The 13288-nt window shown below is 42.2% G+C and overlaps 1 protein-coding gene across 2 annotated transcripts in view; it reads left to right on the forward strand.

The window, feature by feature from the left end:
- The window catches only part of CREB3L2 (cAMP responsive element binding protein 3 like 2), a 127892-nt gene that overhangs the window by 62741 nt on the left and 51863 nt on the right, over positions 1–13288 (forward strand). For both annotated transcript variants that reach the window (XM_063099932.1, XM_063099933.1), the window contains exon 2: positions 5619–5835. In XM_063099932.1, coding sequence (XP_062956002.1) covers positions 5619–5835 — 217 coding nt within the window. The remainder of the gene's footprint in view (positions 1–5618; positions 5836–13288) is intronic.

The following is a 13288-nucleotide window of genomic DNA, read 5'->3' on the forward strand; positions in this document are numbered from 1 at the left end:
ATTGTAGGGAGCCTAGGCTCCAATTCAGATTTATTTTCTGTCTCATTAAGGAATTGTAGTATGATAATAGATCCAAACGAGATAGTTGTTGAGTGCATGTGATGTGTACTCTGGGCTAGGCTCAGAGGGGAATGGGTAAAAAGGTTTACATCTGGATCACAGAGTTTATAAGTCCTAATGATAAAGTATTTAAGTAAGTTGGCAATGAATGGAACATAAAAGAAATGTAGAAACGTGGTAAATTAAGAGATACTTATTTGAAGGGCTGTAGTTGTTCAGGGAAGTGAATGATCAACTCAAGCTGCGACCGTTTAGGATGATTTTATAAGAGAAATACATTCGTTTTGTCTTATGTAGTTTCCTGATGGGTAAAGAGGAAAATTAAAGGATGTTCTATGAAGAACTGTGAAAAGCTGGCGTGCAAGTAGAAAATGCCAACATTTTGGTTTTAATTGTTAGTTTTTTTTAAAGAGCTTTTAAAAAGGTTGCTATGCCAGTGAAGAGTTAGGTGCATTACATGCATTATTTAATTTAATTCTCACAGCAGGAGGCCAGTGCTATGGTTAACTTCACTTTACAGGGGGAAGAAACCCAAATTTGGAGGATGGAAGTGTCTTTGCACAGCTAGACCTGGGATTCAAATTCAGGGCTGTCTGGCTCCAAAGCTATATAGCCACGATGTCATACTGAGACCATTAGGATTGGAATGAAAGTATTGTGTATAAGAATAAAGGAAGAAGACTATATAGGATGTTGGGGCCAGGTTGGAAGATAGAAACGCAAGGTCTTTAGCAAATGGCAAGATAAGACCTTGACACAAATTCTTAAAGGAAATCACCAAGTGTCTTCATAGAATTGGGTGAGGAACACTCATTTCATGAGGCAGGGGTTTAACCCTGTCAAGAGGTTTCTTCCAACCCAGAGATTATATGAGGTTACTTTGAAGCCTTTGGTAGAAACCTGCATTAAGGGCAAATAGATATCTCCATCTTATTGCTGATGTATCGCAGAGTGAGGCCAGGAACCATTCCGATTAACACACCCCTGGCATGTTTCTACACTCCTAATGTGGAGGACTGTGTGTTCACAGTGGGTGGACTGTCTGTGAGTCTGTCTCTGCCTAGCTTTCAAGGCTGGCTCTGATGAGGCAGCATGCTGTGGTCGAAGTGCTTGGCATGTGGAACTGGCTGGATTTGGGATGGGATCTCAATTCCACCTTTCAAAGCTGCACAACCCTGTGCAAAGTACCTAACTATCCTGAGCCCCAGTTTTCTCATCTATAAATGGGGATGTGCCTACCTTGTAGGAAAGCGCCTGGATCATTTTCTGAAAATTTAATATGTCAAGCACTTAGTCCATTAGATGGCCTAGCACCTAATCCTGTCAACACTGTCATCAACGATCATTAGTATCATGTTTTTTATACTTGTTAGAACCTTTCCATGCAGTTGGATCATGAGACTTAATTACCTCTTTCCTAGTAGAAACAATGTGGGCAAATTCAGTCGATTTGAAATAAGAGGACCCTAGTTCAAGGTCTCTCAATAGGTGACTGAGATCTTGGACGTTGGGGTTAAATCCAACTTCACAGGATTGTTGTGAGCATCGAGTGAGGAAAAGCCTACGGAAGTACTCTGTAAATCCATAAAGCTTGATTAAAACATTAGGCTGAGTGGTAAAATGTTATTATGCCATTGTCTTTGAAAGAATCAAATAACACTTCCTAACCCTTTGGTTCACATGGGTAGTACTTTGCTAAAGTGTTTGCAGGGTCCAGAAAGGCTTCCTCTTTGAGGCTCACTTTGCTGCTTTCTCTGGCTTTTGGCCTCCAGGACTATAAATGCCCCTCCCTAACTGTCTGGCATTGACGATGGGCTGATTCTGCACCAGCAAGGGGATGTTGACCTGTCTGCTGATCCCTGGAGTCCACAGCTGCCAAGGAGCCCCAGCTGGAGCTAATTTGCTAGGCTGAGTCATAGCATCTGGTTGGGACTGGTTGAGCATATCTTTTCAATCACAAGTATCCCTGAACCTATGCAGTGCTCACCACTTTGCTAAGTTCCTAGGTATGGGTGGGTGGTTTAGGTACATTGAGGCTTCTGAGGATGTTCTTTTTCCAGTGCGGAGGTTGTGATAATGCACTTGATGACAACTGTGAATTCTTCAGGACTGCCTGTCATTAGGGTTAAATTGTTTTCCAACATGAATAATTACTACGTAGTCCAAAGTAAGGGAAGTTCAGGGAAGGTTAGCAGAGTTAGAGAAGGTTTATTATTGGTTATCCAGGGGATGTTCATGAAAACATTCATTAGTGCTGCTCAGGAGAAAGAAAACAGAGTGTCAGCAGAGTAGCCTGACCTGGGCAACTTCCATGGAAAAGCACTGGCAATCAAAGAGAGCCTTGCCTCAGTATAGAATGGGATTCCAGAGCTTTAGCAGGGACAGCACAGCTGGCCAGAGTTGACATTGTAGTTCAGGGGACAGAATTGTGGTTTGAAAGTGCAGAGATATTGTGAGTTCAACTCCTGCATTTGCATTTTACACTCTGTGTTCTTTCTTTTTTTGTTACCTTAATTTTGACTTTGGAAAGAACTCTGTCAAACAGTGGCAGAATATTCACCATCAGACAAACAGTAAATTTGTCCTTGGGGAGTTACTTTGGGAATCAGACGCTGACATCAGGTTATTGTATAATCAGGAAATCTGGTTCTGATCTTAGCCTTGCTGCTGTTCTGCTGCCCAGAGTGTGGGCCGTGACTAGCAACATTACCTGGGAATTGGTTAGAAATGCAGAATGTTGGGCCCCACCTAGACCTGTGAATCAGAATTTATGTCTTAAGATCCCAAGGTAATTCATAACTGCATAGAAGTTTGAGTTTATAGAAGTATTTTTTTCCTGAGTTTACCTAACTAGTAAACTCAGGAAAGGCATAGGCTTTTTCTATCTTACTATTTTGTATCCCCAGTGCCTATCTAAAGTTTAACACATGGTAGCTCAGAATCCTGAATATTCCTCTGACCCTGGGCATACTGAACTTCTAGGAACTTTCTAAACTTCTAGGGACTTGACTGTAAAGTGGTACAGAGAAAGGCGTGGTAGGTAGAAATGGAGTCAACCTTCAGAGGTTGAAAAACCCAAGCGAGCACAGGTGGCGATGGTGGTTTCTGTATAGATGCCTTTGACCTGCTGTCAGACTCTGAGGACGGGTCATAGAATCTGTATGTTTTCAAAAGTTCCCTTTATGTTTGAGAATATTTATTACAATATCACACATCATACAAAACCTTTAAATATTCCTCAAGAGGAAATGGATGAATACAATGGAATACAATTCAGAAGTTTAAAAGAATGAAATAGAGCTACATGTATAAACATGAATAAATCTAAAAAAAATGTTTTTGGTAGAAGGAAGTTGCAGAAGGATGTATGTGGTAGGCTGCTATTTATTTAAAGTTTAAAAGAATCATATGTAATGGAAACATGCATATGTAGTAAAAGCATAAAGTCCAGGATTGGGCTGATAAACACAAGTTCTTGCTAGTGGCTACCTTTGAGAGGGACAAGGGGGAATAGATGGGAGCTTTAACAGTCCCTTCATGTTTTATTTCTTAAAAAAAGGAGGAAGAAAGAAGCAAAAGGAAAAAAAGATTGCATCCGCAAACATGTAAAAAGAAGATTTTTTAAAAGAAATGAATACATAATTGTTCACAATATATATAATTTTTCTGAATCCTTAAAATATTTCATTATAAAATGACTAACACAAAACTCCTCCGGTAATTGTGATGCAGGCAGTTGGCATGTGGGATTATTGCCTTAGATTCTCCTAAGGACCTTCCAGTTCTAAATGTGTTTGTGCTCAGAGAACTCTTCCAGCCACCTTCTCTTGTTCCCATTGACAACCAGGCCTATTAGGTCGCAGCCAAGGCCTGCAGCTACCCTGTAGTCTGTCCCGATGAGACACAGCCATTTCCCATGTCTGTGATGCCAGTGAAACCTACCCTTCTAACTCTTTAGGGACCTAGGCTGCAGGGGCCTCCTGTCTGTCTGCCTGCTTCTCTCCTTCATTGAAGGAGATGTTCTGTCTTACAACTACCCTAATCTTAGAGCGCTAGCTCTAGGGGCATCTCTCACCTTCTCTTCCTGCATTTATTTTCATAACATCTTCACTGATGCTTCAAGTTTAGTGGTGGGACTTAGCCGTCCATGTGAAGCCCAAGGATTTTCAGGGCCTACCCTAAGTCTCACCATGTGTAAGCAGTTCTCTTATTGCTGTGTCTGCTTTTATAACTTCCTCTGTATACCAGAAGTGTCTCTAAAGTTTAACTGGTAAGCATGACACCTTTTGGTCTGTAATACAGGGAATATTAAGGAGACAAGTGACTCCAGCAGCTGGTGTCAAAGTGGACTTTTACTTTTATTTCATTTTATTATTTCTCATGTATTCCATAGCAGTGATTCTAAACCAAGGGACATTTTTTTTCCCCTGGGGACATTTGGCAGTGTCTGGAAACATTTTTGATTTCACAGTGGGGGGCTGCTACTGGCATCTAGTAGGTAAGGCAACGATGCTGTTGAATATTCTACAATGCACAGGACAATCCCTTTACCCCTTTCGCAAAGAATTATCTAGTCCAAAATGTCAGTAGTGCTGAGGTTGAGATATCCTGCTCTGCAGATCCTCACACCATGAATATACCCCTATCAAAGAGGGAGAGTGGAGGGGCTTCAACTTCCTCAGAGGTGGGTAGTGGAACAAGGGACATAAGAATCCAAGGGAGTACATATATATAGACAATTCCTTTATCACCTCCATCACGCGGTGGGGACCAGGAAGTTCATGGTGTTGGAGGTGGAAGATGGGAGGAGATTAAGGAGATTAAGGAAAAACTGGAAACAAAGTCCTAGGCAGTGAGGAGAATACAGAGAAGCTACCTCTAATGCCTTTGAATCTGGCACCTTACTATAAATTGCACGCTTATATTATAGAAACACAGGACAGCTTATTTAAAAATATTCCCAGTGCAAAACATGGTAGGTCATGACAGTAATGACCCCCATGAGTCATGCCATCCACTGTCCACGCTCATCTGCAATGGGATTCTGCCATTCTTCTCGTCAGGAGGTGCCTTTTATTTTCCCACCCTGTGATTCTGGGCCGGTCTTGTCCCTTGCCTTGACCAGAAGAATGTGGAGGGAGTGATGTGTGACTTCTGAGGCCATTCAGCTTTGGTTTTCTCCCTTGTGAGACATTTCTGCCATCATGTGAGGAAGCCTAACGTGATCTAGCCTCCTCCAGAAAAAGACCCAGGTGTCTGGCCGTCCCAGCCCAGCCCAGCCCCCAGCCAACCTCCCAGCTCAGTGCAACTGCATCAGGGAACCCAGATGAAATCAGCCCGCCCACCCAGCCAACCCACGGAGTAGTGAAAATTAGAAATTGTGGTTATGTTATGCCACTGGACACTGGGGTGGTTCGCTACACAGCAGTAGATTGCTGGACACTGTATGCAAGTGACTCTGTGTAAAGCAGGGGGTGATGTATTTGCCTTAGAGTGTGGGTGTAAATATCAGATCGTGGTTAAGAGAAATTGAGTTCTTCCTCCTTTGTTTCTTGTAGCACTTCTCAGAACTTCTGGATGAGTTTTCGCAGAATGTCTTGGGTCAGCTCCTGAATGACCCTTTCCTCTCCGAGAAGAGTGTGTCGATGGAGGTGGAACCATCACCGACCTCCCCAGCACCTCTCATCCAGGCTGAGCACAGCTACTCCCTGTGCGAGGAGCCTCGGGTCCAGTCACCGTTCACACACATGACCACCAGTGACAGCTTCAATGACGGTAAACCTAGAGCAAGGGAAACACCTGGGACCTTGACACCTTTGATTCCAAACTCCTGGAGGGTGTGGGCCTTGTGTCATATTATTGTCAGCACCCGCATTAGCCAAATACCTACTGTGTGGAAGGCCTTGTGCTTGGGCGGGGGGGGGGGGGATACAAAGAGGAATAGGACACATTTCTCTACACTAGGCCATGTCCCTGGGAACTTGCTATAACTGAATGATAGTAATTACTTTCTTTGACCCTGGGGCTTGGGCAGCAAAACATCCTTTTGCAAATCAGGCTGGCCTATCTGTTTGATAATTCCTGCCAGCCCAGTAAGTCCATTGTTTCAAGTGATCATGTCATTTTTTCTGAGAAAGAATTTTTATGACCCCTCTTCTCCACAGAAGCTGCTTGGGCATCGTATTAATGCATTTACAGCATATTCCATTGACACCAAGTATCTGGGATCTTGGTGAGCATTCCTAGACTTTCTTGTTGGTTACCCTTTCATGCCCATCATCAATGACATAAGTATGGTATTTGTTGAAGGTCTAGTTTTTCTGGCTTTAGAGATCTTAAGATGTTTGACCATTACTTGAGAGGCCTTTGATTGGTAGAAGCTATATCTTCCAAACTCTCCAAGGCATGTATGCCTTTTAAATTTAATTTTCTATGTTTCCTTTTCCTAGAGGGGTAACCAGCTATTTTAGTACTTTGAGTAAGTTGTAAAAACTATATGCTTTATTCCCAGTCCGGCATAAGCCTTCTCCAAAGGAGGATGACATGGTGGGGAATGGTCACTAACTTGACCTCCTTTGGTGTTGACCTGAGCGTTTTTCTCCTCACTCCTTATACCATGGTACACACGGCAGCATCTTTTGAAGGTGGCTGTTTACAGAACAGGTTTCCTCCTGCTTCCTTTTGGTTGAAGGCAAATGCCTATATCTATATCTTGAATAAGGCATTAGCTTTGTGGGGGAACCCCTCCTCCAAAGGGGCTTCTAGATCCACTACTAGCCTCTAAAAGAACCAGCTCTTGGACCAGTAAAACATTATATCTTGGGGCACAAAATGTTGTGGGTTTTTAAATTTTCCGTCTTAGATATATTCTTCCTTTAAATAGAATTACACTAATCAGCAGCTCAGGAAATTTGGCCTTATATCCTCGGTAAAGGGACTGCCCCAATCTATTAGTGGATTCCTTCTTGGCTGGAGCCTGATCTTCATGCTCAGATTTTTTTCCTGATGAGAGTTTAGGTGCATGATGCCTTGATCCTTCTTCTCTGTAGCTGGTCAGCTTTCTCTGCCTTAGATCAGGAGAATGGGGTGAGGAGGAGCCTCCTAGAAATGGGGGGAAGAAGTAGAACTAGAATAATTTAAGAATATGGAGTCATTGTGAGGGTAAACTGAGATGTGTTTGAAGGTCTCAGGACAATGTCTACCACGTAGCATCTCAGCACATCAGTTTCTTCTTTTGTCCCACTGCCTTTTTCTCCTGTCATTGTTGTGGCTGTTTGTCTTGTCTTCTTTTTTCCCTCTTCTCCTCCTCCTTTTCCCTTCCTTCTGCTTTGGATTCTGTTTCTTCTCCTCCTCTTTCTCTTTATTCTCTCCCCTCCTCCTGCTCCTCCAACTTCTTATTTAAATGGCTTTCAGGAATGGCCTCAGTTAAGATGCAGGAATGTGGTCTTTGTTACGACTAAATATTCCTCATTTGTATCACTACGTGGAGAACTATAGGAGTCAGCCTTCTTCCAGGTTCCAGCTTAGATGCGTCTTTGCAAGTCCCTGCCTTTGTTTTATTAAGAGTGGGCTTTAGCATTAGGTGACTGGTCAGCCTAAAGGACCATTAAAGTTTTTTCCAGCCCTGAGGTCCTGTGTGGGGATAGTTCTTTTTATCTGCCTTTGCTCCTGCTTTTTCACTTCTTTCCCTGTAATGTTCCCACAATTCCTTTGATGCCTCTATTTCAAGCTTTTCTTCCTTTGGGGAAGTCATTCCCAGTACCTCTTGTATTAGTTATCTATTGCTGTGTGACAAATCTCCCTCCAAATAATGGCTTAAAACAATAGTAATCATTTATTACCTCTCATGATTTCTGTGGATACGTAGTTTAGGAGTGTCTCACCTGTGTGGTTTTGGTTCAGGATCTTTCATGAGTTTGATATCAGATGTTGGCTGATGCTGCTGTCACCAAAGACTTTTCCAGGGTTAGAGGATCTACTTCCAGAGTGGCTCATGCACACAGCTGGCAAGTCAATGCTGGCTATTTGGCTGCTCTCCATGTGGGCCTCTCTGCGGGCTGCCTGTGTGTGACCACAGCATGGCAGCTGACTTCCCCAAAGGTGAGGGACCCATACAGTGACTTAGCCCTGTCACACAGGTCGGGACTGATTCATTGTGGTAGGGACTACAGGATGTGAACTGGGGGCTGTCTCGGAAGCTCACTATCACACTCCTCACAAGGGTGTCTGTAAAGTCACATTCTTCCATGTCTGAACTCCTTCATCCCATATATCAGTGCCTTACAGTGCTGCCATTCATTCACCAAGTGGTTCTTGAGTTTACATGCAAGGCACCGAAGGAAATATGAAGAAAAAAATGTGTACATTGCTCTCACAGACCTTACTGGGTGGGGAAAATTAGAAGTGTATGCAACTGATTATAAAAGTGTTGAACACAGCTAACGGTAGTGGGTAAGGTTATGTGCTCTGCAGTCATACCTTGTTTCAGATTTTACTTTACCACTGACTAGATGTGGGCAAATTACTTAACTTGTCCAAGCCACAGTTTCCTCATGTGTAAAACTAGGATAATAACAACATCTATTATATGTCTTGTTGTGAGGATTAAGTATGGTAATATATTTCAATGCCTAGCCCAGGGCCTAATTGATAGTAAGGATATTGTTCTTAGCTGCTGTTACAATTACCATTATTTAAAACCAAGAGCTGTAAGAGTACGAAGGCTTGGGTGTTCAAGAAGGCTTTGTAGAGGATTTCCCAATTTTCCAACCTGTGTTCTACAATGAAATGTAATAGTGGGTACTTAAGCTGCTAAGTACCAACTATTAAATTTTAACTTATTAGTAGATTATTCTATTTTTGTTAGTTTGTTCTTCATATGTCAGTTAGATTTAGTGAATCTGCCTTAGATTATAATCCCCTAGAGGGCAGAGACTAACTGCAAAACAGGAAGAGCTAGTTTCTTAGGACCAATGAATGGAATTGTTTCTTTAGATAGTGGTTAGAATACTTATAAAGTCAACATTCAAAGAAGTTATATGGGATGAAGGTATAAAAAGTTTCAAGAATTTTGTTCATATTAGTTCCCTATTACAAAATTTCAAATGGCTCTCTCTTGTTCTCTGAAATGAAGCTGACCTCATAAGCATGCTTTTGAGGGCCTTTGGGGGCTGGTGCTGCCTTCCTTTCCCACCTTATATCCTATTGCTCCCTGTCCATATAGCTCTAGCATGGGCTTTTCCACTCTATGCCTTTTCTTCCACTCCTGTCTCAACTTGGAGTGGCCGTTGCCTTCTCTGTGCCTTCAGCTGCACTAGTCAAATCCCTGCCTCCCTCTCAAGACTCAAGTCAGCATCACCCAACATCTGACTCTCTCATATGGATTTGTCACCTTTCACCATGTTTCCGTAATACATTCCGGCCGTCTGCACAGGGACTATTGTAGTTGACCTTATGTTTCAGTCATGTGTTTATTTGCTAGTTCTCTCCTATATTTTGAGCTGACTGAGGGTAAGTATAATTCTGTGCCCCTGGCACCATTTTTAAAAATTTATTCCGTAGCTGTTTATTAAGTACCTAGCTTGTAGATGGCGATCGGTGATATACAAAAAAATAAATCAGAAAAAGGCAGAGGGAGTTGCTGGGGAAGGAGGGGAGAGTTGGAATTTTAAATGAGATAGACAGGGCAGAGCTTACATTGAATGTGACATTTGAGCAAAGATGAGCAGAAGAGGAGGGAAAGAAACAGGTGTATGTCTCAGGAAGAGGCTTCTAGGCATAGGCAGAGGAAATAGAATAGAATGATACCTATATTGCATTAGAATAGAGTGATACCTATATTGTATTAGGACAGTTAATACCTGTGGAGGAGCCAGCCATTTAGCAGCCTTGCTGTTCTAGAGTGTACGGTTGGACATGGCCCAAACAAGCTAGGCAGACTAATTTTCCCCTTCAATTCCACATATGTCTGTTGTATACTGCCTTAGATACTTGTGGGACACAACAGTAAAGCTTAGATCCTGCCTCTAAGAAGCTTAGAGTCTAGTGAAAATGCTGTGTGCTCAAATACTTTATGAGGCAGGATGTGAGCAATGTCCCAAGAGGAAATTAAACTGTAGCAGTTCCAAGGAGAAAGAGCAACCCATTAAAGACTACAGAAAAAGGTGCATGAACGAGGCAGAATTTCAGCTGGGCCTTGGAGCTCTGCACAGAATTAATACAGTGGAGATGGTTGGAGGGAAGCAGATGGAGAGCAGAGTTCTAGGACAAACAAGAGTTATAGTGAAATGATTGCAAATAAGCAGATTTCCAAAAGTTCAGGGCTCCTTTGTCTTCTGTGATGACACTTTTATTCTTTTTTGGCTCTAATCAATTTAAATACAACATAAAGAACTCATGGTGCCACCTATGGTAATAGCTTAGTATGGAGAGAAATTATCAGTAGATCTTTTCCAGGAAGCCTTTTTTATCATGAGACCAAAGCACACACCGTTCAGTTCCCCCACTTGGTACCTTGTGCTATTTATAGATCTGGTGTTGCAACAGGCTGTGCTGGTAATTTGCTGAGAACAGGTACAGTGGGTCAGATATATTTTGCAAAGGGTTTCTGATCCACAGTTTGCCTTTGTTGACGTACTAATGTTTTCTCTGAGTAAAATCCACTTTCTCCTTCCGGCTTGAGCACTTGTGGAAGTAGGGATAACAAGCATGGAACAGTAACTGAGATGTGTGTAATCTAAGTTAAGCAGCATGGACGAATGGATGGGGAACTTGCCCAGCGAAGCTTTGTCTAGATCTGGCTTCAGTTATTTTTCTGAGTTTTGTGGATGTGCAAATGTTGGGAACAGAATTATTTTATTCATTTGAACCCCAATTTGCGTCTTCCTTGTGGTGGGGTGGGAGGATCAATCCATAAGGATCCCTCCCAAGTCCAGGTGCTCTGTCAAAGTAGATAGCCACTGTGATGGAGAAGGATGGTTGTGCTTTAGGCAGGATATAATTATGTAGCATTTAAAAGCAGGTGTTTGCATTAAATTTAATATTCTTTATCTCTTGCATGCTGATAATAGCCTAAGCAAAACTAGGAGTCATTGTTTCTAGTGATGGATGGCAGGTGAGTATTTCATTATAGCTGAGAAAGCCAGTGATTCAGATCCTTGTCCAAGTTTACTTAGGTTAAATAAAATTCTTCTGTAATTGCTTCTAAGCCTGAAAAAAAGTGATAAGACACACCGTTAAGTAGAGGCTCTCTCCTAGTTTATTAGAATTTTTCTCGTTCTTTTTCTCACTCTTCCTCTCCCTTCCCCGCCCTTCCCCTCTTTCCTTCTCTCTCCCACCATAACCCTTCTTTCTTTCCCTCCTCCTACCTTTCCCTTCTTCCTTCCTCTTCCTGCCTGAACTCCAGGGCAATTATATTGGGCAAATGTAGATGTTCTTATCCTCTCGTTCTATCATGGGCCTCTGATGGACTGTGTATTCCTAAAACTGCATACAAATTTTGGGCTGTATACATTTATTAATTTTTATGGTGAGAGCCTTTATGACTTTTTTTTAGATTCTCAAAAGAGTCTGTGACAGAAAAAAGGTTAGGAAACACTGGTCTAAGATTACATAGGAGTCATCTATTTCAGGGCTGTCTTTGACTGTGGCCTTCTCTGAGACACTAGAGAACTCCTTGTGGCTCAGCGACCACAGGAGCCAGTCCTAGGAATGTGGGTTCACCCTTGCAACCACCAGAAAGACATCTTGCATCCAGCTCATTCATTTCTCCCCATGAATAAGGCTGCTAACCAGATGCTAAACAGGGTTTTCTGTTCTACCAAAAAAAAAAAAAAAGTGAGGAGGTTAAAAGAGATAAGCAGAAACATCCCAGAAAATGTGTTTGTGGCTATTTTTATGCTTTGAGGAATAAAAGCTTTTATTTGAATGACCAAGTTTTGCACCTCACCACATGGAGGCTATCTTTATGAATTACTATATTTTAGTCATGTTCCTTCGTAATTAAATTGGGAATTGGGATGCTAGATAGGCACTCGCTTTGTTCTTTAATTTTAGTGTTCTTCCTAAAGAAGAAACTTCGTAGTGCTGGACTAGGGCTGTTCAGCGAGAACAAGACAGGGTCCCTGTCCTCCAAGATGATATAAGAATAAAGTTAAAAAAAAATACATCAACAGAACTTAACATAAAATACTAATATAGAATTGATCTAATACTGTATTTGCACCATGTTACAAGTCAAGGTAACTTTATTTAGGGTGGAATAAGGGACTGGCTGTTCCAGGTCTACAGAGGGTGGACCAGAAACACAAGTAATAATTATCTTCCCTCTGGTGAGTGTAGTTGGCTTCTAGGGCTGGCGGGGGCAAGGCATGGCTGGATAGGCTGGCTTAGAATGAATACCCTAAATTTATGGAGCTGTTTTCACAGGTGGGAATGAAAACAATCGTTTTCACCCTGGAAGAGGGCAAGGACTTGGGGTTTGATCACTGCGTGATGCGAAGCAGGGCCTGAGGAAAGTGGGATGGCGTGTTTGTGAGATTAGAAGACGCTGACAGTGTGCGATCAGGGGAGGTGTGTGCGGATCTAGTGATCCAGGGAGAAATGGAAAGTGTCTCACGTAATGGCAAAGAGAAAATGGATTTTGAGATTTGATGAAACCTGCAGCAGGGTTAGCACAGAATGGAGGACGCTGAGAAAAGGGCAGAGGAGAGACAGAGTGACTTAGGGTTCTGGTTTGCTGTGTTAAAGAGATCCAGAAGTCCCCATGCTCCAAGGAAGTGGGACCTGAAAGAGAGTCAGAGATAAGATGAGTACCTGTGTCTTCACTGCATTTAGTTTGAGCTGCTGAAAAGAGGATCAGTCTGAATCATCTTAGACAGGGTAGACTCAGGTAGAAAAGGAAAATGTGTTCGTCATCTTTCTACAGAGAGAAATTGGGTCCTCTGGCATGGGTGGGCTAAAGAAAGAACCCGATTGTGGTTGGGTAGGACAAGCAGACAATCAGGTGTGCTCTGAGATCTGAAGCTTGGGCTTGTGATATATGCTTTTTTTTGCTATTCATCAGCTTTTTTTGGTATTAGCTTTTGCTTTTTTTTTTTTCCCAAACAGGTGAAAAAGGTAATGATGCTTCCCTCTTTTAAAAAAAAAGAAAAAAAAGTGAAATAATGACCCCTTTTTCTGTCTAGCTATTGCAATGCTAGCATAGTATGAGAAAGCAATGTTTACATCT

Source organism: Cynocephalus volans, chromosome 6 (assembly GCF_027409185.1).
Source record: "Cynocephalus volans isolate mCynVol1 chromosome 6, mCynVol1.pri, whole genome shotgun sequence".
Lineage (NCBI taxonomy): Eukaryota > Metazoa > Chordata > Mammalia > Dermoptera > Cynocephalidae > Cynocephalus > Cynocephalus volans.